The 24,627-nt window shown below is 47.4% G+C and overlaps 1 protein-coding gene and 1 non-coding gene across 2 annotated transcripts; both read left to right on the forward strand.

Annotated features, from left to right (window-relative positions):
* Positions 1 to 21,617: 21,617 nt before the first annotated feature.
* Positions 21,618 to 22,952, forward strand: LOC124689241 (probable xyloglucan galactosyltransferase GT19). The gene has a single exon (XM_047222797.1). The coding sequence runs from the start codon at positions 21,618 to 21,620 to the stop codon at positions 22,950 to 22,952; it is 1,335 nt and encodes a 444-aa protein (XP_047078753.1).
* Positions 22,953 to 23,423: 471 nt separating this feature from the next.
* Positions 23,424 to 23,494, forward strand: TRNAG-GCC. The gene has a single exon. It is a non-coding gene; the product is annotated as a tRNA-Gly (tRNA).
* The last annotated feature ends 1,133 nt before the right edge of the window (positions 23,495 to 24,627 follow it).

Genomic DNA, 24,627 nt, shown 5'->3' on the forward strand with positions numbered 1-24,627 from the left:
CCTCGCTGAAGTGCCGACTACACCGGCATTCCTCGTCTACAGGATTGGTGGCGACCCTAGTGACTACCGGTTCTTAATGGAGGCGCCTAAGGAGATCCCTCATGGATACGCGTGCATGTATGTGCCGGATTGTGGCGACTGGGCACTCACAAACCAGGCCACAACATCGGGGACTCCGGCGAAGACGGGAGGAACGTCGGCGACGAGAGCGGACGTGGCTAACTAAATACGCCACACCGACGAAACTCCCGAGCCCGGCTCCTGCAGATGGCTCGGAGCTGGAAAAGCAAACATGGCAGGCCAAGTACGCCACCCCGGCGAATCTTCGGAGTGCAACTCCTACGGCCAAGCACGGCGGATCGGATCGGTACCTTATCGAGAGACCAGTTCGGCATGATGCCGAAAAGAAGGGCGGTCGGCTATTCCAAGCCGTACCCGACGATTACGAGATGATCCCGCTGCCACCTAAATATCGGCTCCCCGACTTCTCCAAATTCGGTGGATCGGATGGCTCCAGCTCCATCGAGCACGTCGGCCGATATTTGGCTCAACTAGGACCGGCTTCAGTGTCGGATCAGCTACGCGTGAGGCTCTTTTCACAGTCCCTCACGGGATCGGCTTTTGGATGGTACACCTCTTTGCCAGCAAACTCCATCCAGTCTTGGAAGAACAGTTCCATATGCAATACCATTCAGAAGCTTCCGAGTCTGGCATTGCCGATCTAGCACAACTACGTCAGAAGCGCGGGGAAACGGTGACAGAATACATCCAGCGCTTCAGGAATCTTAGGAACCGATGTTATTCGGTTCGTATAACCGAAAAGGAAGCAATCGAGTTGGCGGTAGCAGGCCTTGCAACACAGCTCAAGGACATGGCCTCCCAAGCAGATTATCCCTCGCCGGCGCACATGGTTCGAAACTATCGGCATATGAACAGCGCCACCCCGACCTGTACCAAGACAAGTTCAAGCGTGCGATAGTTATGGTCGATACGAGAGGAAGATGAAGTGCTCGCGGGAGACCAAGAAATAGCAATGGCTGAGTGGACTCGGGGAGGAACCCCGTGGCCTCGCAAATGGGTAAAGCCACCAGGGCCGCCCGGGGATTTGATTTTGACGTGACCAAGACCGAACAAATCTTCGACCTCCTCGCTCAAGGAGAAACGAGTTGACGGTTCCGGAAGGTCTCAAGTTCCCCACGGCGAAAGAGCTAAACGGAAAGCCGTACCGCAAATTCCACAACTCGCTTTCCCATGCCACCAACGACCGCCGGTGTGGCGTCGGCACATCCAAGCGGCGATAGAGAAGGGGCGGCTAATTTTCAACCATTACGCCATGAAGGTCGACACCCAACCCTTCCCCGCCGTTAACATGGTAGAAATTACCTACCACGAAGGTTGCCGGCCGGGTCCCTCGTTCAGCATCAACATGGTAGGACCCGGGAACCACTCCGGCAAAGATGGAGATGAGGGCAGCCTGCTCTCATAGCAAGGATACAGAGGAGGCCGCTCCACGCGATCGGCTCCGTCATGATGGCAAGCGCTATGTCACGGAGGGAGAGGTGAAGAATATAAGATATCGGCGACCCCTCTCGATCACCTCCTCAACAAATATGTGAGTCAGTATGACCAACGCCGACGGTCCAATTACGATGATAGAGGAGATTGTCTGGCTAGAGAAGCCAGAAGATATCGTCGGCAGGATCGCGATGAGGAGGAACACGAGCGCCGTGCCACGGAAGCATCAAGGGAGCAAGATGACAACGCCAGACATTGGGACTGCCCCTTCTTCAGACACTGCTGGGATTCAGGAATGAGCCGATTGCCCACAATCGGCAATTGCCCGAAATGCAACAAGAAGAAGAAGGAGGCAGCCAACGTGTCCGTGTTCGAGCGCCTAGGGCCTCTCCCGCCACAAAGCAAACGCGCCGAGTCACCTCGTTGGGCAGATCTTGAGGATTCGAGAAGACGAGGGAGGAGTAGAAGAAGACAGGTATCACCGGCCAAGGTGGTGCCCGGACGGACTCAGCCGTTCCCAAAAGCGCGAGGGTTCAGCGATTGCGCGGCACTGGAGGAAGCCGAAAGGTTATACTCGCATACGCTAAGGAAGGCACGACCTGATCTGGCTGCAAAGGTTCAGCGAACCCTGGATGAAGAAGGTCGTCCACGGAAAATGGAGTGGCGCCCCAAACAGAGGAAAGCCGATGATGAGACATCGGCTGGCACAAACATGGTACTCGTCTTGCCGACAGAGCGTAGCGCTCCACGATTCTACGGAGCACTCAAGGTGGACGACAGCAAGCGCATCAAGTCAGAGGTCGGGTTGGTTTTATCCAGCTCGACCAAGTAGCAAGATCAAACCAATGAGCAAACCAGGAGAGGCTGATCCTTGTGATCGGCCCCAAAAAACTTATGAAGGGAACTTACAAAACCTTCAACGAGCAAGCAACGTGGAGGCCGATTCCAGCAATCGGCCAAAATTATCCTCACCCACCTTTCTGCCTGGGTTCAACATGTTATCCAACAGAGCCGATACCATCAATTTTCTTGACAGAATCGGCTCGGGGGGGCACCCAGGTATATGAAAATACGAGGATATGCAACGTAAGCATCTCATCTTCTGGTGATGGGTATTGGAATATGGGGGCCGATGCACAGGTCGGCCGTAAAAAAAAAAAAAAAAAAAATTCGAGATTTTTCAAGCACAGCCGATGCAGCAGGCCATCGACTCAAGAGGAGTAACTGTTACGATCAGAGGGTCAATGGAGCACAAAAGGGAGACTTTTTATGAAGGAACTCCTAGCAGTTTGGAAGCTCAGATCCTCTCTTCAAGAACAATGACAGGAGCAGCATGGGCGTGCGGATCAGGTCAAGGATGGGTCGCATTAGATTCACCAAAGGAAAGAAGCCGATCTAGCCAGCAAGAACCAAAGAAGCTCGGGGGGCAGCTCACCTTGAGGGCTTTCCACTTAGAGAAGCCGATTTGTGTTCAAATCGGCTGGCGCTGCATAAGGAACTTCCCCACACACGATCAAGCCCAGGTCTATGCAGATCATTTGTGTATCCTCGTCTCTGTTTTTGCCTTGGTTGAGACTCGGGGGGCAACAGGCCTGGTAGGTGCTCTATTGAAGGACCGATTGAAGTACCATCGGCTGATCTGCTTTGCAACCTTCTTCACAAAGCGATGAACGCTCGCTAAGGAGTTGAAGAATGGAAGGATGAATGTCGAAGGACCGATGCGTTGTTATCGGCTCATTACACATTGGCAAAGGGGACGAATCGGCAAGGTCGGTAGGAGAGGTAAATCGGCTCAATCAAACTCAGAGGAAATCGGCAAAATCAAATTGGGGAACAGTTCTTCATTGATAGGCGAGATTTCTTACATAAAGAGCTAATTGCTCTCAAAAGGAAATACTAGGGGATACATTGCCCCATCTGCTACTATCGACCCTATGCTAGGGGTCCTATCTACGGGCCGTCACTGCCCTCGCCGTCATCCTCGAGCTCTCATCTGCCTTGCTGCCGATGGGCTCCTCGTCGCTACTCCCGTAGCCCTCCACGGGGGCTTCGTCCCCGTCTTCGTCGTCGCTGCTGTCGTCGTCCCACCACATGCGAAGGCGTTTCGCTGGTGGGTAGCCCTCGAGGGAGCCGTCGTCGTCGTCGTCCTCCTCCTCCTCTTCTTCCTCCACCACCCCCTCGGAGGAGGTGAAGTCGTCCCAGGAGAAGCGGTCGTCATAGCTCTCCTCCTCCGATTCCCCGTCGGCGAGGAAACGGAGGTCGCTCTCCCCGTCCGTCGAGGACCGGTCGTCCTCGGACCGGATGGAGAAGTCATGGTCCGACTCCTCCCCGGCTGCAATGGCGCGGCGGGTGTTGGCCGCATGGACCGCCGCCGGGTTGTGCTCCGGCGTCGGCTCGCGGGACATGGAGGATCGGTCGGAGGGTCCGATAGGGCAGAGGAGGAAGAAGACATGATGGTGCAGGAGGACTTTTGGACTGCTGATGCGAGGATGCAGAGCAGAACTGTTCATAGCGGTTAAATAAAGGGGATATGGTGAAAATTCAATGCCACAGCAGTTTCCGAGGAAGTGGTGTTTGAAAGAAAGAGAAAAGACTGCCAAATCACGCGGAGAAGTTGAGAAGGCAAGTCATCATGGTGACGGATACTGCGACGGTTACTCGCCACGACATGACCCGACGGAAGCGTAATGATTTTGGAAATACCATTTCCAAAACCAGGGGGCATGTGTTATCACCAGAGATTTAACCGCGATCGAGAGGTGGGCCGCGATCAAGATGGGCTTGGAAGATTACATATGGAAGATCTATGAAGCGGCCTTGCACGAAGAATTTGGGCTAGTTAGCCCGTGTATCTTAGTATAATAGATTGTGTATCGGTTTAGAAGTTAGAGTTTATCTCGTGCACGGTTTAGTGCACGCCCACATTAGAAAGTCCCCTGGACTATAAATATGTACCTAGGGTTTATGGAATAAACAACAACTCACGTTCAACCCCAAAAACAAACCAATCTCGGCGCATCGCCAACTCCTTCGTCTCGAGGGTTTCTATCGGGTAAGCGACATGCTGCCTAGATCGCATCTTGCGATCTAGGCAGCACAAGCCCCATGTTGTTCATGCGTTGCTCGTATCGAAGCGCTTTTGATGGCGAGCAACGTAGTTATCATTAGATGTGTTAGGGTTAGCATTGTTCTTCGTTTAAGCATGCTTACGTAGTGCAACCCTTGCATATCTAGCCGCCCTCACGCCTATCTCAGGTGTGGGGGCGGCACCCCGCTTGATCATTATTTAGTAGATCTGATCCGTTACGATTGTTCCTTGTTCTACAAGGATTAGTTTAATATCTGCAATAGTTAGGCCTTACAAAGGAGGGAGGATCCAGTGGCACGTAGGGTGGCGTTCGCAGGTCCTAAACGGGATGTTCCGAGGATCAACTTCATGTTGGTTTTTAGGCCTTGTTTAGGATCGGCTTACGAGCACCGTGCGTGGCCGCGAGGCCCAACTCGGAGTAGGATGATCCGATTATGCGGTGAAAACCCTAAATCGTCGTAGATCTCATTAGCTTCATCTTGATCAAGCAGAACCACCAAGTATTCGTGCACCCCGTACGGATCATGGGTGGATCGGCTCTTTGAGCCGATTCACGAGATAACCCGAGAGCCGATCGAGGCTCGCATTTAACGTTTACATGTATGCCCTGCAGGAAACTAAGCGAGGCATCCTCATCACCTTCCTGACCAGGTATAGGTCAGGTGGCACGCTCTTGCACTTCGCAACGCCGCGTGTGACCAGAAGAGCATTGCGGGCCGTCGCTCGGAGGGGTCTCAGCCAGCCGCAGCTCTAGGCTCTTCCCGGCTCTACGGTGTTGACAAGGCCGCTGCCCGTCGGTGGGTTTTGGCAGTCAACACGTAGATAGAAAAATCATCCATGAATACTTCCACAATACTCTCACAAAAACCATGAAAAATAGCAGACATGCATCTTTGAAAAGTAGCAGGAGCATTACATAAACCAAAAGGCATACGCCTATAAGCATAAGTTACATAGGGACAAGTAAAAGTGGTTTTCTCTTGATCTTTAGCTTTAACGGCAATTTGTGAAAACCCGAATAACCATCAAGAAAGCAAAAATGAGTATTTTTAGATAACCTTTCTAGCATTTGATCAATAAATGGTAAAGGGTAATGATCTTTCTTAGTAACTTTATTAACTTTTCGATAATCAATGCACATTCTATACCCTACAACTACTCTTTGAGGTATGAGCTCATCATTATCATTATGCACAACGATCATTCCTCCTTTCTTAGGAACGCAATGCACAGGGACTAACCCATCTACTATCAGCAATAGGATATATAATACCAGCTTCAAGAAGTCGTAATACCTCATTTCTTACCACATCCTTCATCTTAGGAATTAGACGACGCCGAGGTTCAACAACGGAGCTTCGCATCATCTTCCATATTAATGGCATGTTGGCAAATAGAGGGATAAATCCCCTTCAAGTCATCAAGAGTATAGCCAATAGCACCTCGGTGTTTCTTCAATATTTGCAATAATCTTTCTTCTTAAAACTCTGTAAGCTCAGAACTAATAATAACAGGATATATTTTCTTATCATCAATATGAGCATATTTAAGATTATCAGGCAAAGGTTTTAAATCAAAAACAGGATCTTCCTTTGGTGGCGGTGTTGTACCCAAGTCTTCCACCGGTAAATCATGCTTGAGAATAGGTTGGCGAAGAAAAATCTCCTCAAGCTCCTCTCTTTCTTTCCTAAAAACTTCACTCTCGCTATCCTCCAGATGTTGCTGCAAAGGATTATTAGGAACAAGAACAATAGATGCACACTGCTCCATTTTAAAATCATTACTAGGCAAATCAGCTTTATAAGGAGTTTTAGTAAATTTAGAGAAGTTAAACTCATAGGATTCGCCAGCAAATTTAGTCAAAATTTTCTCTTTCTTGCAATCTATAATAGCTCCACAAGTATTTAGAAAAGGTCTACCAAAAATGATAGGACAACAATCATTAGCAGCAGAACCAAGTACCAAAAAGTCAGCAGGATATTTAATCTTACCACATAGAACTTCCACATCTCGAACAATACCAATTGGTGAAATAGTTTCTCTATTAGCCAGCTGAATAACCACATCAATATCTTCAAGTTCACAAGAGTCAATTTCGTGCATAATCTCCGTGTAAAGCTCATAAGGTATAGCACTAACACTTGCACCAATATCACATAAACCATAATAGCAATGATCACCAATTTTAACGAGATAGCATAGGAACACTAGCTTGTTTGGGTTTATTAGGATGTGAAACAATATTAGAAGCATCTTCACGAGAAAATAATATGACCATCCTCAACATTTTCGAGTCACAAGATCTTTAACTATTGCAACAGACAGGTTCGACTTTTATTTGTTCTTCGAGGTTCTCTAGGTTTCTTTTCACTTTTATGAACCGCACTATTTATAACAGAGTACTCTTTCATTTTAGCAGGAAAAGGAGTTTTTTCAATATAAGCTTCAGGAATAACACGATCAGCAGTTTCAATTACGACACACTTATTAATAGATGAATCAATTTTATCTTTGTGTGGTTCATGATACTTATCAAAATTCTTCTTAGGCAATTCATAATGAGAGGCAAAAGCTTTATACAGGTTTGCAGCAACTTGAGAATCAAGGCCATATGTAGCACTCATATTACGAAATGTATCAGTATCCATAAAAGCTTCAATGCATTTATAATCATAAATTATACCTATTCTCTATCTTTGTCGTTCTCCCAACCTTCGGTATTTTCTTGGATCCGATCAAGAAGGTCCCTTTTAAACTCTTCTTTGTTGCGTGTAAATGATCCAGAACAAGAAGTATCCAAGCAAGGTCTTGTCTTGAAAAGAAAGTCTTGCATAGAAATTATCAATAATAATATTACCGGGAAGCTCATGAATGGGGCATTTGAGCATTAAAGACTTCAATCTCCCCAAGCTTGGGCAATACTCTCTCCATCATGAGGCCAGAAATTATATATGCGGTTCCGATCTTTGTGAATTTCACTTGGAGGATAAAATTTGGAATAAAATAAAGGCACAATGTCCTCCCAATCAAGAGAATCACCATTCTTCAGCAATTTATACCAATGCGCCGCTTTACCAGACAACGATATAGAGAATAGTTTCTTCCTAACTTCATTCATAGCAATACCTGCACATTTGAATAACCCGCATAATTCATGCAAAAACAATAAATGATCACCGGGATGGACGAGTTCCATCCCCTTCATAGCGGTTATCCATAACATGTTCAATAATTTTCGTAGGTATTTTATATGGTATTACTTCCTCACCTGGCGCCTCATCCACTACCGTTGCAGTAGTAGTAGATTTCCCAAATAGAAATTGAAGAGAAGATCTCTCCATAATGACTTATAGCAGCGAGCGTAAATAAAATCAGCACAAACGAGTAAAGGTTTTCCTTACCAATTCCGCTTACCAATAGCGCTTCACTCCCCGGCAACGGCGCCAGAAAATAGTCTTGATGACCCACAAGTATAGGGGGTGTATCGTAGTATCTTCGATAAGTAAGAATGTCGATCCCAACGAGGAGCAGAAGGTGTTGACAAGCAGTTTCGATGAAGGTTTCACTCGTAAATGCTCACGAGACAAGTATTCGGGGGTTTTGATGTAACGGATGAATAAAGTACAAGTAAGTAAAATGCGAAAGAAATAATTGCAGCGAGCGGCCCAATCCTTTTAGCACAAAGGACAAGCCGGTTTGTTTACTTATAATGACCAAACGTTCTCGAGGACACACGGGATTTTAGTCTAGTGCTTTCGCTACATACGACTGATTAATCTTCATTGTTTTGATAAGTGTTGTGTGGGTGAACCTGTGCTAATGTACCGCCCTTCCTAGGACTAATACATACTTGTGATTATACCCCTTGCAAGCATCCGCAACTACAAGAAAGTAATTAAGATAAATCTAACCACAGCCTTAAACTCGAGATCCTGCGATCCCTCCCGCATCGATATACCAACGGGGTTCAGGTTTCCGTCACTCCGGCAACCCCGCAATTGGCAAACGAGTACAAGATGCATTCCCCTAGGCCCATAAATGGTGAAGTGTCGTGTAGTCGACGTTCACACGACACCACTAGAAGAATAACACCACAACTTAAATATCATAACATTGAATATTACTCAACCATAGTTCACTACTAACATTTAGACTTCACCCATGTCCTCAAGAACTAAACGAACTACTCACGAGACATCATATGGAACATGATCAGAGGTGATATGATGATGAATAACAATCTGAACATAGACCTTGGTTCAATGGTTCCACTCAATAGCATAAACAACAAGTAGAAATCAGTACGGGAGAGTTTCCCCTATCAAACAATCAAGATCAAACCCAAATTGCTACAGCGGTGACGAGGTGCTGCGGAGGAGATGGCGGTGATGATGGTGGAGATGATGATGATGGTGATGGAGATGATGTCCAGCTCGATGGCGGTGACGATGGCGTCGATTTCCCCCTCCGGGAGGGAATTTCCCGGCGGATTCCTGCCCGCCGGAGAGCTCTTTTCTCTCCGGTGTTCTCCGCCCCGCAGAGGCGGCTGTAACCCTTCGTGAGGATTCCTCTGTGGCTTAGGTCTTCGGGACGAAGGGTTTCGCGAAGAAAAGGAGGCGAAAGAGGCCGAGGGGGCCCCACACCACATGGTGGCGCGGCCAGACCATGGGCCGCGCCACCCTATGGTGTGGGCCCACCCCGGGTCCAGCTGGCTCCCCCTTCCGGCTTCCTCCGTCATCCGGAAAAATAGGATTTTCTGTAAAACTTCCTTCCACGGTTGATCTTCCGAAATATTGCATCTCGACGGTGCTTTTTCCAGCAGAATCCCGGCTCCGTGCTCGATCTCCAAATAATCATGAAACATGCAAAATAGATGAAATAACATAAGTATTGTGTCCCAATATGAAATATATCAATGAATAACAGCAAATTATGATATAAAATAGTGATGCAAATTGGACGTATCAGCCGTCCTTTCGGCGCTGCCAGTATTCTTCATGACGGCACACCCCCTGCCTGCTTGGGCGGTGGAGCAGATTGATAGGATGCGGCGGGCCTGGCTCTGGGCCGCGAAGGACGTCTGCAACCCTGGCCAGTGCAGGGTAGCCTGGAAGCTGGTCTACCGTCCGCGGGAATTCGGCGGCCTAGGGGTTTTGGACCTGCATCGTTTCAATAACGCCCTTCGCATGAGATGGATCTGGCAAGCGAAAACAGGGGCGAACAAGCCATGGAAAGGATTGTTGGAGCCGCCTTCTCCCTCTGACCAGGCCTTGTTCGCCTCGATGACGGAGGTTGCCATTGGGAATGGACTAGCGACGAGCTTCTGGTCTGACAGCTGGGCTGGGGAGCCGCTAAGGAAGCGATGGCCCATGCTCTTTGAGGTGTCTAGGCGCAAAAACAGAACGGTGGCGGACGCTCTTGAGGATGACCATTGGCTCATGGATCTGCGAGGAAGGATCACTCTAGCCCTGCTGCCAGACTTTGTTGCACTTCGTCAGGTCGTGCGAAGCTGCAACATTGACCCAGATTCCGACGACACGTTCCGGTGGAAGTCTTCCTCTGGTGGATACTCCGCGTCCTCCGCGTATGCGCTACAGTTTGTCGGGATCCAGCAGTCCCCCCTTCGGCACATCTGGCCGGTCTGGGCACCGCCAAAATGCAAATTCTTCATGTGGCTCCTTATGCAGCGACGGATCTTCACAGCAGATAGGCTGCTACGTTTTCGGATGCCCAACCAGTACTTCTGCCCCTTGTGCCAGCGAAACCTTGAGACTCCGGCGCACCTCTTCGCGGAGTGTCCCTGGGCTAGGCAAGTGTGGGAGCGTTCAGCCTCGTTGTTTCGCTGCCCAGCCATTAGGGAACCGGACGGCGACAATCTCGCCCTCTCTTGGGTGGTGTCCAAGCTCGCAGGTGCGGACAAGCGTGCTGCCTCAATCACCACCTTGGTAGCGTGGGAAAATTGGCGTGAGAGAAACAGACGTGTTTTCTGTAATAAGGAGTTGAGTGTGTCCGGCCTTGTCCACCTCATCTGGGACGAGGCTAATAGTTGGGTGCTTGCCGGTGCGCGGCACCTTGTGAGGCGAGAGTAGGCTTTGTATCTTGGTGGTTTTAACCACCGGACTTGTTTGTACGGTTTTTTTTCCTCCTTCTATAAATGAAACCATCAGCTCTCCTGCTGAGATTCAAAAAAAAAAAAAAAATTCAACGCAAACTGAATCAACTTTAATTATGTAACATCCAATTTGCCCTGCCAGGATCAGGCCATCCCGGAGTGCCCTCGCCTCCGTTGATGTTGCATCTGAGATGAAAGGTATCCCGCAGCAAGAAGCTGCAAGAAAGAACCCCTTGTCACCCCTTAACATGCATGGCTCTAGTACACTACTAGATATCCCTTTTAGCCGAGGGTCAAATTACCGGTCGAACAATTGGCTGTACCGTCGGTTATTATCGTCATACCCGTGAGGTTGCCAATAACTGTCGAGCAGAAGTATTTTTTTTAATGGGGGAAATATCGCCCCAGCTTCTGCATCCGAAGAATGCACACGATTTTTTTATTAGATTATTCATAAAATCTTACAAGAACAATTCAAAAGATCAACCTCGAAGCCACCTCACTAAACCTACAGTGGGATGAAGAGGGTGACAATACACAACTCACATCATCCAAAAAACTAAATGCATTCCCAAACTACCCAATAGCAGGTGAGAAGCACATCTAGTCAAGCAGACTCTCAGCGCACGCCAACGCACACACGCTACAGAAGTTGCTACCGCCGTCTTCATCGACTCCATCTTCAAGAGAGATCATCGCATTAACCTTGCAAGACCTGTCGTCGATGCCACCATGACGCCAGACGGCTCCACCATCCTGCACGCATACATCATCCCGCATCCGTCGTCGATACCCTGCAGCACCATGCCACCGAGACTCAGCGCCAACAATGTGGTAGATGAATACCACTCCACCAACATCGGCCAACATCCAGCAGCTGCTCCAAAAACGATGCCCCAAGAGGTAGAACGATGCAGGGCGCGCCGCCATCGTCCGATCCGGGAGACCCAGATCTAGGGTTTTCTCCCGGAGCAGCACGAGTGTGTAGATGCAGGCTGCGACGACGATGCCTTCAAGAAGGTTACGACGTGTGGCGCCGCCATCGCCCGCCAAGACCGGAGTCAGAGCACGGTTTTCACCGGTAGTCGCGCATCCCCACATCGCCAAGTGTAGTGCCGAGGCAAGCAAGATGTCGCCTCCTTGAGCCACCACAACCGTCCCTCAGTTGCCGTATCTTGCCGCCACCTGCCCGTGCCGCCCGGAGACGCGCTGCCTCCACCGTTGCCCGTCGCGTCGCCGCAGCAGGCCATGCCCGAGTACCGGCACGCCGTGGCACCCGATGGAAGTGCCACACTCTGTCCCGGAGGAGACTTCCCACGCCCCTCCACCCGAGCCAGAGGACGAGAGGACCTCGCCGCCACCGAACGCCGACCGGCTTTGCCCGGCCGCACCCTCATGCAACGGCGAGGGAGGAGAGGGGAGGGAGGAGGGGGACCCGGCAGCGGCGGGATCTAGGGTTCCCCCTAGTCGCCGCGCGGGATCGTCACACAAGTGTTACCATCGGTTATTAACATATTAGCCGACGGGCCGTCGGGTATTAGAATTCACCGTCGGGGATTTCTAGTGGTGAGTGCTTCGTGTGCCCAGAGTCTAGATCGAACCCTGCCTCAACATTTAATTCAACAAAGTCTTCCCTTCAGTTTCATCTAATTGTGCCTCACAATGACTAGTTTGTAGCCAATACTGCTATAGATTGTGCATAGCGGATCGGGGATTGGATCATCTCACCTCTCGTTGTTTGCCTTCTCTCCCACCAAATGTACTAAATAGTCGTAGGAAGCAGATCATTTCGATCAATCTCTTCAAGCAACGGTGCTTTTGCATTCCTGTCACGAAGCATGGAGACTCTAGGACTGATGAGCCTTGTGTGTCGATGGAGCACACATGCGATATAAAGCCCTCCAATCCCACGTGTGATCTGATTTATTTCACCCTTGGACATACAAAAAAACATGTCGAACACTTTGACAATCTAACTTACATAGTTGACATTGTGAGCTGACTTGCATATGGCGGTTTGTAAGGACACCATTGCAAGGTATTGCACCAAGTAAAACCCTCCAGAAGTGTATTTTATTTTTAGCCAGCACCTCCAAAGACCACACCGTCGTCCAAACTAGTAGCGTTAAGGATGTATCGTTAATTTTTATAGGTCTATGGTTTGATACGTATCTTTGGTTGCCTTCAGAAAAGTACTACAAAAGAAGGAGGAAACGTTTTGTCCCTAGGCTCCCGCGAGTCCCAGGGCGAAACCCTAAATCGCCGCCGCCGCCAGAGCTCCTCCCCCCTCCCCCGCTTCGCCGCCGCCAGGAGGGCGCCGGCGGCGGCGGGGCACCTCTCCCCTCCTCGTGGTGTAACCGGCGCGGGCAGTCTCGTCGTGAAGGGGCGCGACGCTGGCAGGGAGCGTGGCGGCGCTTGCGCGGCGTGGTGGCTCTGTGTGCTGGGCGCACTCAGGGCGGCGGCGGCTCCAGCGGAGGCGTCTGCGGTGCTGGGCGGTGCGAGCTCGGCCGGCGGCAGGATCAGGGCGTCGAGCACGGCGACGCGAGCTTCGGCGGCCACGGCCGGGCGGGCCGGCGGTGGCGAGGCCTGCAAGGATGGAGCAGGGCGAGGCGTGGGCTGGGTGGCCTCCCTGGACGCCCTGCGTGCGGGTTGGGGCAGGGGCCCCGGGTCCTGCCAGGCCCTCTTCGCCCCCATATCTGGTACCCGGCGGCCATGGTGCCCGGCGGCTGCCTCTCTGGCCTTCTTTGGGGTCTGTATGTCGACCCTCGCGGTGGTGGTTCTTGTTTCCCTCGGTGCTGCAGTGGGCAGGGTTGGGATGCCGGGGCAGCGGCCCTGGAAGGGGGGAGCTTTCTGGTTGGCGGGCGAGCCACTAGCTCTGGTGCTGGTCGGTGCCATGGTCGTGAGGGTAACGTGGTACTCGGCGAGTTGAGTGTTGTGGGGTGTAGATGGCGGTGAGGTTGCCAAGGGGAAACCTTTGCCCCTCGGGCCACGGCGGCGGCGTCCGCGGACGGCGTTCCCTTGTTGAAGGCGCCGTGAGGCCAATCTCCATCCATCTACTTCGTCCGAGTGAAAACCCAAGATCCTCGGATCGGGCGGTGGCGGCACTCCGGTGTCGTGCTCTTCTTGAAGAGACCGTCTTGGAGCCCACAACGCGAGACTCACCGAAGGTTGTGACGGAGGTGATTCTTCGGCGATCTTCGGCACGGCTTGCTCCGTGCCCTTCCCTTGTCGAGCTTCCTTGGCGTTGCTCTTCGGTTTGTGAACAACGTGGGTCGGTCCCCGGTGGTGGTCGGCTTCCGGTGGCGTCTCTGCGACGGAAGAGTTCTGTTGAGGCGCGCGTGAAAATGGCTCGCTCTCGAGTGAGCTCCGGCCCGACACTGTAGACTCCAGTTCTTCTCCGAGTCCCCGTAGGCGCTTTGGCTGAGCATGTTGGTCGCGCTTCCCGTTGTAGCTTCGGTAGTTCGTGTGGGTGTGTGTGGTGTCGTTCTGTAAGCTGAGTTCAGCACTTTGTATCGTTCTCGTCGTTGCTGGCTTTGTTAATTCAAAGTTGGGCACTTGAGTGCCTTTTATCTAAAAAAAAGTACTACAAAATTATGTCATGAAAGAAAAATAAAGTTTAAAGACCTCAAAGATTTGCCCTTTTCTTTTAGACTATTATTTATTAATAGTTGATGGAGACAACTCGAGTATCTCTACCATGTTTTATTTATTATTTATTACAATAAATATATATATGGTATTGATTGCTAAAAGAAAAATGTAAACCCTGACAACTTTGATTTTTTCCCGGAAAATAAGGTGGTACTCGCTGCTTTGGATCTGCATGTGTGATCCTAGCGTTGGGTCCTCCCTGTCCATTTTCTTTTGTTGCACTTGGTTTGTCATTTTACGTTTCCTGGTGTGCTATCTTGAATATGGCGCACACGTATGAAATATGTACTTGGCTAAAAGGTTGAGTAACAATTTTTTTACTATATTCCTATCAAAGAGAATCAAATTGTTAAACTTGGTATATTTTTGAATAAACTCTAAAGTACTTACTAAATAGGGAAGAAGAGGGTTAAACTACAAACTTTCGTGTTCAGACCATTGCATTGTCTAAGGGAGTAGGGTGAGTAAATTGTGCCTACCAAGGTAAGCTTTCGTCGAAAAAGCGGCACTCCTTCCTTTTTGGCACTCGTCCTTTATTTAGATGTTGGGGGCAACGCAAGCCCCACACAGCCTCTATTCTTGATTCACTACCTAATCTTGCCCCCCCCCCCCCGTCTTACCGTGGCTGCTGGCACGGAGTTAGCTGGGGCTTCTTTCTCGACTCATGTCACGATCGCACACTCGACGAAAGAGATTTACAAGCGGCATTGCCTTTCTTCATTCATGCGATATTATGTTGTATTTCCTATGCTCATGTTGATAATGGAAAATTAGAGCCTAGAGCTGTTAAGTGCATCTTTCTTGGTTACAAATCAGGTGTTGAAGTGATTCCCCTCTCTATCCGCGAGGCACTACCTTTGGGTGATGTACGACCTGACCCGGGCAAGAAGCTCCTATTTAAGTTGTGACACATTCTTAAGTGGATTGTACATAGGAATAGTTCACTCTTTTGCATGGCCAAGAGAAAGAGCCAATTCATATTACCTTTGAAGAATGGTTATGCTGTCTGCCTCTTGATAACAGACTTATCCAAGGATGAAACCCATGGGAGCTAACAGATTCCCCAACATAAATAGACACGCCTTTCGGCCTGATCTTAGGCCCTGAATCACCCTCTGTGGCCGAACCTTGCGGAGGAAACCTTAGGTTTTTAGGGCATTGGCTTCTCACCAATGTTTTTGTTACTCAAGGCCAATAAAAGGTCGATGATCTCGCACAAAGCGCACACAACCTTTTACTTAATTTTAGGACGCACCTTGAACTCCCTTTGGCTTTTTTCTGCCGGATGAAGGTCTTACATTAGCTAAGAAAACAGAAAATGACATCTATTTTGCGGTTCTGTAGATCGGACTTTCTCTCGCAAGAGGGTGCTTCTTATTAGTTGAATCCGGGAAAATATAGGAAGCAGAAAGGGTTTGATTCTCAAAAAAAAGAAACTCGAAACTATTAATTCCTACTTGCCAGGATAAGAAAGTATTCGATTTAACCAAGAGAAGACACCGGCTAATCGGGAAGATGCCGTTGTACAGCTTTGTTAGGGACTTTCATTTCTATTATGTTAACCAGCCCGATACTCAAGAAATGTGACCCTCGCTTGCCATCGTATTATTAGGTTGGACGCGTTGCACCTGCCATAAATCTACTTTCTTCCGCTTCCTGTTGCAAAACATTACATCCACCCTCTCTTTGATGAGAATAGGTCGGTAGAGCTAGAACAATACCTTCCTTCGTCTTAACCCTTGGGCTTTATATAAACTTTCCTATATAAATAAGTTCATAGTCGACTCTGTTCTAGGGTGCCGGTGCCAAAGTACTCTTCAGCTGAAGAACTCTCTTTGGGACAAGGGCATCATCAAAGCAAAGAAATCAGAAGAAGAAGCAGTCAGTAATGCAATGCGAGACAAGTGTCATGTAGCAAGGTGCCCGGAATCTATCGTATATAGGGATTTTGGATTGCGATTTCCTTGTTTGTTGCAGCCTAAGATTGGGATTGGCCTACTCTTCTTCTATAACCGGGATCTTACGACTCTCGTGCTTAATAAGTTGGCACCTCGCATCCTGCCAAAACCTAATCCTCTTATTATCTAGCTAGAGTTGGGCTCCTTAAGAAGATATGATACTTCTACTTTTGACACCCTTTTTTTGCCTATTTTGAAACGAAAATTGATAAAGCCACCTGGCGAGTAGGAATTTCGAGCTTCTGGTATGTCTTCTTTTGAGAATCAAACCTCTAATGGGTTTTTGCTACTAGGGGAAGGGAATGGCCATGCTTATGGGGTCTATCTGAATAGAGATGAACCTACTCGATCACTCGATTGTGATGACAATCACACCCATATTATTTATTATTTTTAAATATAGATAACTGCCATCTCCCGGCATAAGAAGGAGTGACCCTAACGACAGCCCCTATAATAGTAGACGACACGTTTTAAATCAGACTGGACTGAACGAAGAAAGATCTTTCCACACAAGAGTGGAAGGGATCCTTTATAAATAGTTCTTAGCTCCAATCAAGCTTTCTCTGCTGTCTAGGATCGTTAGTGTTATTGTTTGAGGCGGAACAAGAACCGTCTCAGGGTGACATGCTGGTAGAGACCAAGGCTTTGAGCCCAATAGCAAAACCGCCTTAGGACTATGGACCAAAACCGGCTCTATGTAGAAGTTCGGTACTAGTGACTTGATCTTCGGTATCATGTATACCTTGTTCGATCTTGTTACCGACAAACATATTCAACTCGTTCCTATGATATCATATCCTCATGACCTAGTCACAAGCTTGCAAGCGATGTTGATATAATATCACCGAGTGGGCCCATGGTATTTCTCTGTCACGCCGATGTACAAGTCTCGCTGTTGACACATACGCCTCAACTCACCGTGTTATGGAGTAGCAATTGATGATGTCTAAGCAGCCGCCGGTGATAGTGATTAAATATAATCGAATGGTCTAAAGATTAGGTCACAACATTTCATCTTAGTATTGCAATTCCGAACTTTGTGACATGATCACATTGCAATACCTTATATGGGCGTGAGTTCATCACGTAATTCATCCAACAAAATGACTCCATTATTAATCGTTGTTGTCCATGATCAGGAAACCTTGATCATGTTATTAATCAATGGGCTATTTTACTAGGGACAAAGCTTTATTTACATACCACACGTTGATGCATGTAAAATGCATACATGAACTTTACACTTTATTGCAACATATTACAACATATTTGCATCTTATATAATGTTATCCTCATGTTTTATGATGTTTTAGGGGATTTTCTAAACAATCCCCCTCCTCCGGTTCTATTTCTGTTTGGCAGGAAACGCTCTTTTTAGAGTTTTTGACTTTTCAAGAGCTATGGGACTCCAAAGAATGCAAGGTCAGGGGCCACGCTTCGGAATTTTTGAGACGAACAAAATGAGATAAAGTGGGCCACTAGGAAGTCAACAGGCTGGGAAAGAGAGATGGCGGCGGAGGTCGTGCCACCAGGCCTCTTTCGGCCCTCGAGCGTTCGTTTCGCCTCATCTTTTCGCGAACCGACTTGTTTTGCCTTAAAAACTACTATATATATGACCCCGGGGGGTTTTGTCGAGGCTACGGCAGCGTAGATCAAAAACACAGAAACAGAGTCAGCACGCCGCTGCCGGCGGAGATCGGAGGGGGGAAACTCTGCCGGAATCACCTCCGGCGGACTCCACCCCCCTCCGGTGAGGACGTTAGCACCATCTTCATCATCTTCATCAACATATACAGCAACTCTTCACCATCCCCTTTGCAATCTCTTGGCAAACATGATGTATGATTCAATATATTATTTTCTCATGATCGCATTATATATATATATATATCTATGTTGATGTTTGAGTAGTGAATTGTTCATGACAATTGTTATATAGTTTGTTGTTGGTTGCTTACAAGTATTTGTTATCTTCTATGATGGTCTAATATGTATTGATGTATGAGTGCACACATATGTCAATGGGATGCATAAGATCATCACCGTTGCATGTTGACAGGGTGAGGGATAGCGGAAGCGACAAAAACCTTGTCCCGATTCTTAGATGCATATTAACGGGGGTCCAATTATGGGGACCTTTAAACTTACAACGGTGGTTGGACATTCTTAGATTCATGTTTTAATAAATCCTTTGTTTGCACATTCCAATGGCCTTAGGATCAATCACTAGGGATGTACTTGGACATGTGTATGGCTACACCTATCTATGGCTCCTCTCTAGAAGAAACACAAAAAGACTAAAATGAGTTTTATTAATCGTGATAGCCACACAAATAAAATAGCAATTTTCCTAAACACTTGCTCTCTTGAGTTACTCCACTTCACTTCACTTCATTGCATTTAACTTTATTGCACTTTACTTGTTTTGTATTTTACTTTTTGCATTTTAATTTCAGCATGTATAGTTTCTAGTAAAAACCTCTACGCACACACACCATATCTCCTAGATTTGCATAGAAGGCCATATAAGTGGGTTATATGGCTTTAGAAAATAGATAGTTTACCTTCAGCTCCTCCTGGGTTTATCGAATTGTACTTCGGTGATCCCTGCACTTGGGTGTAATCACTCGTGCATTAATGTTTCCGCTTAATACATTTATAGCATGGCATAAAACTTATTATTCATATTCGTAATATTTTTGTGTGCCTAGAGATTCCAAAATTTTATTGTCCACTCGTAAAATCGCTCTTTATAATGATGCTTTTGTTGAATTTCATCCATTCTCTTTCTTGATAAAAGTTTTGAGGCCGCAAAGCAAATCATTTTTAAAAGTCAATGCCACGGTGGCTTGTATCCTCTCATGCATATCTCCACCGAGTCCTCCAAGCACGCCTTCGTCACACTCAAGACTTTTTCATCCACGTGGCATCATTTACTAGGCCACCCTTGTTCGTTTATTGTTCGATAAATCCTTCATCATCATAATCTACCTAATTCTCATGAAATAAATCAATATGTTTGTGATCCATGTCAACAAGCTAAAAGCCACAAATTGCCATATCCCACTTCTACTACTCTTTCCGATGTTCCTTCGAACAAATTTTTCTCGATGTACGGGGACCGGCTCCCACTTCGCTTGGCAAAACATTCGTACTATGTAATCTTTATTGATGGTTTTAGCAAGTTCACATGTATTTATCTCGCTTAAGAAAGGTTCCGATGTTTACAAATTCTTCCTTAATTTCCAACAATATGTTGAGCGCAAATTTAGTCGCAAAATTTTCACTACGCAAACTTTATTGAGGTGTCGAATATGAGAAACTTAACTCTTTCTTTCAAAAAAACAAGCATCACTCACCACGTTTCATGCTCTCATGCCCACCAACAAAATGGCTCTGCATAGCGTAAACATGGTCATATGGTTAAGTTGGTCTCTCCTTGCTTGCCAATGCATCTATGCAGCTTAAATTTTGGAATGAAGCTTTCCTCACCGCGACATTTCTCATCAACCTTCTCCCTAAAAAAAGTTCTCAACCTTGCCAAACCATCCGAAAACTCGTTAATATTACACCCAATTACACCTCTCTTCGTATTTTCGGTTGTGCATGCTGGCCAAGTCTCCGGCTCTCCGCTCCTACAACAAATGCAAACTTACTTTCCATTCCAAACGGCGTGTTTTTCTCGGCTATAGTCCGCTTCACACAAGTGTAAAATGCCTCGACGTCTCCACCGGGCATGTATATTTGTTGCGATGTAATTTTTGATGAAAACATATTTCCTTTTGCTTCTATTCATCCCAACGCAGGTCAAAGACTTCGTGCCGAAATTTTGCTTCTTCCACCAGAAACATCATCTCCACCTTCATTTAGTGCGGGTATGCCTAACCATGATCATACGTATTTGTTGCCTCTCATTGACCCTGCGTACGACATACCAAGTGGTGGCTCCAATATGACAACAAATTTCCGAGCTACTACTAAAGAAATCACTAAAAACAGTGTTAAAACAGAGAGGACGCAGAAAGTTGATGTCTCCTACTTGAAGCGGAATTGCCTCTACTACCTTAATCCCAAATGTTAAGGCTTATATTATTTTTAGAAAGTCAAACTATGCTAAGTTTGACTAAGATTTTACCAAAAATCATTAACATGCAAAATACAAAATTAATATAATTAAATAAATAATGAAATATATTTTCGTGTGGTATCTACAAAGGATAGAGATTTTTGGCTCCTGGGAACCAGTGCTCCTGCCGTTTAAAAATAAATCACACTTACGTGTTTCAAAACAATTAGAAAAAAATTGTGGTGTAGCCAATGAATTATCCCATAAATATGCAAAATTTAAATTTCAAATACAAAATATTCTGTTCAACACAAAAATTACAACGTGTGCATCTAGGTATGCATATTTTAAATCTCCAAATCTCAAAAGATTTTGTCTTTTTTGCGAAGAATTTCATATTAAAATTTTACAGGCTTGGAGGTTGCATCATTTACTATGTTCAGATTTATTTTTAGATTTTTTGAAAAAAATATGCATGATTTTCTATTTTTTTAAGCAGGAGCACTCGTGCCCAAGAGCCAAAGACACTTTTCGATCTACAAAATGTTATATTTGTTGATAGATTGTTCGAAAATTTTGGTTAAATTTTACTTAGTTTAACTTTTTTTTTTAAAAGCCTTAAGCTTTTGGGATGGAGGTAATATAGCATAGCGACTTCCTCCGGGTCAGTTTAATTAGCGTGCACATAGTTTAAGAAAACTACTTTAACCATCATTTTGATCAATAAAATATAAACTATATACATCATTGGGAAACCTTTTTAAATACGAATCTAATGATATAGTTATTTTAGACATACAATTTATATTTTGTAGGTAAATTAATGGAGTATCTTAAACTACGTGCACACATGAGTATCTTCGATCTGCCACATGAAAGAGTCAAAGAATGTTACCGTGGGCGCCATATTTCGGGCCCAGATCTGCTTTCCTTTGTCATATGCTGCATGCATCCAACAACTGTTTGACTGGTACGGTTATGATGTACGGAGTAGTAGGAATAGCGAGGGCACCGACCAACTGAATTTTCACAAAATTTCGAAAATGTTTTCCGAAAAGGCAAAACTATCATGTACGAACGAATTTCACAATTTCAGAAGTCAAACTGCGCAGTGAAAAAAAAGAACTGTTATTCTATACAACGGTTTGTTTGGCAGTTATTTTAGCACGTTCGATCTGCTCTTCCTAGAGAGAGGAGATAGAGAAGAACGGGATCGATCCAACAATGTCGCGCCGTCTCCTCTTCTTCCTCCTGATCATCATCGCCTCCGCCACAGCGGCCACGCCGGACCCGGACGCGTGCGCCGGCCGCCGCGTCCACATCCGCCAGCTCCCAGCCCGCTTCAACACGGACCTCCTCCGGCACTGCGACACCGCCTTCCCGCTGGCCGACCACCCCTCCGCCACCCCCTCCTGCTCCTCGCTCGCCAACCACGGCCTCGGCCCGCGCACCCACAACCGCACCCGGTCATGGTACCGCACCGACGCGCGCCTCCTCGAGCCCTTCTTCCACCGCCGCCTTCTTGATCACCGCTGCCTCGTCGACGACCCTGACCGCGCCGATGCCGTCTTCCTCCCCTACTACGCCGCGCTGGACGCGCTCCCCTTCGTCCTCGAGCCAGCCATGCTCAACTTCTCCGGCGTCCACGGCGTGCCCCTGGCGCAGTTCCTGGCCGGCGACCGCCCGCGCGTCCTCGCGCGCCGCCACGGGCACGACCACTTCCTCGTCCTCGCCGGCCCCGCCTGGGACTACTCGCAGCCGCCGGACACCGACCCGAGGCTCTGGGGCAGCACCTCCTTGCTCCGCCGCCCGGAGTTCGACAACTTCACCTTCCTCACCATCGAGTCCCGCGCGTGGCCGTGGCAGGAGCACGCCGTGCCGCACCCGACGTCCTTCCACCCGTCCTCCCTCCCGCGTCTCCGCGCCTGGATCGCCCGCGCGCGCCGCTCCCGCCGCCCGACGCTCATGCTCTACGCCGGCACCGTGTCCAAGCCGTCCCGGCCCAACATCCGCGGCTCCATCCTCGCCGAGTGCGCCAACCGCACCCTCGACGTCTGCAACCTTGTCGACTGCTCCGGCGCGTGCGCGCTCGACCCGATCCGCTACATGCGGCCCATGCTCAAGGCCAGGTTCTGCCTCCAGCCGCCGGGGGACACGCCGACGCGGCGGTCGACGTTCGACGCGATCGTGGCCGGGTGCGTGCCGGTGTTCTTCGAGAACGCGTCGGCCAGGACGCAGTACGGGTGGCACCTGCCCCCCGGGACGTACGACGAGTTCTCGGTCACCATACCCAAGGACGCGGTGGTGCTGGGCGGAGTGCAGATCGTGGAGACCCTGGCGGCCGTGCCGGAGGAGGAGGTGGCGAGGATGCGGGAACGGTTGCTGGACCTGGCACCCAGGGTGGTTTACCGCCGGCACGGCAGCGAGGAGATGGGCATGGACGCGGTGGACATCGCTGTGGAGGGCGCCTTGCGAAGGATACGGAGGCGCGTGCGCGCGCTGGAGGACGGCCGGCCGGAGGCCTTGTACTCGCTGGACGACGACGACCAAGTGATCTAGCTACCTCACCTAGTCATTCATCTCTGCAAAAACAAATTCCAAAACACAGGTGTATATGGAGCAGGTCGTTATTTCCTTGCGCAGCTGAATCTTTGTACCCTTGTCGATGCAGTGCAACAAAATCGAACAATCTTACGCCTTGCATAGACGTGACTACATATTTGCAACAGAAACCCAGCTTTTCTCACACGAATTTCTCATGGTTGCACACAAGCTATTTCACCGTTGAAGTTCAGCTTACTTGGTCTGTTCTCTGAATTTCTCTTGCTGATTCGGCAGTTCATCATCTGTAATGAAACTCAGCTTCCCAGATTTCAACTTTAGATATGGACTATAATGATGCATGTCTATCGAAGTAGCATGTGTGTATAAAGATTGGTTGACGAGTTATATAACTGCACTGACATTTTTTCCCTACGAAAGATTCACATCAAAGTACCTATACCATTTTAGAAATTATTTGCCATCCAAGCACCAGTGGTCTAGTGGTAGAATAGTACCCTGCCACGGTACAGACCCGGGTTCGATTCCCGGCTGGTGCATTTTTTAAAATTCTTCTTCGACAAATTTGTGTCATTTTCCATTCTTCTTTGAGAAATAATAACATGTGTGTTCTAAAAGGGTTCACTCCTTAATTAACCACAAGAAATGTTTTGTTTCAAATAATTTGCGTTGTGGCTGAACTACTAGTAGTACTAGCGTTGGTACCGACTAATGACTTTCGTATCAACAACTCATTTTTGACACATGTGTATATAAGAGCATGTACAATGGCGATATCTTAGCAGTGCTATGTAGGATAAACGTTTAGTTGGAAAAAAGAGAAAGTTGAAAAAAGAGATAAACGTTGAGTTGGAAGAAAAAGAGAGTTGAAAAAAGGTGTGTCATCTCTTAATTAAGAGTTGATCTCCTAGCATAATTTATGTCACCACAAATTTAGTACATTATGTTTTACTGACATATATCTAAATTAAGTGGCATGTTAACATAAGACGGGTCTTATCAACCATTGCACATGCCCTAACCTCGCCAGGGTCATGACTTTGAGAAAATTCTAAATTTGAGATATGTTCCGTTTTTAAAGAATTCTCACTCTCTCATTTTTGTGAAAATATTTGAGAGGAAACGAAGTTGAGCTTAGTTGAGCATCAATCAATAACACCTTTCTAGATAGCTTTTCTTAACCGGATCTTCCCGCATCTAGAGATTGGAAGAAAAGATAAAAAGTAAAACATGTTATAGAGGAAGACCAAGTCAAGTCAATCTCAAAGGTGTCGACGATCACACTTTTGTAAATGACATTGCATAATGATATTGTCGTCCTTCCATAAAAGGATGCCACAAGTTTATCTAAATTTCGATATATCTAGACACTATTTAGTGTATAGATTTGTTCGAATTCACACAAATCTTCGACATCATTTTATAGATGGAGGGAGTAAGATTTTTTTTTTGCTTTCTCGAAAGCAAATTTCGAGCCATCTTTTTATTCTTTGCTAGTTTATCCAATTAATTACAGATTGGTTTGTTTTATAATTCAAGTAAAGTTGTATTAAAGGAGCTGCTTTTGGTAAGATGGTTGTCGACCAGTCAGGACAATCCGTAAGAATATTTTGTCTCTGTAGCTTTTTACCGCTTTTCTTTGTTGCATCTTATTGCTAGATCTAATTCCTCA

This window comes from Lolium rigidum, chromosome 2 (assembly GCF_022539505.1).
Source record: "Lolium rigidum isolate FL_2022 chromosome 2, APGP_CSIRO_Lrig_0.1, whole genome shotgun sequence".
Lineage (NCBI taxonomy): Eukaryota > Viridiplantae > Streptophyta > Magnoliopsida > Poales > Poaceae > Lolium > Lolium rigidum.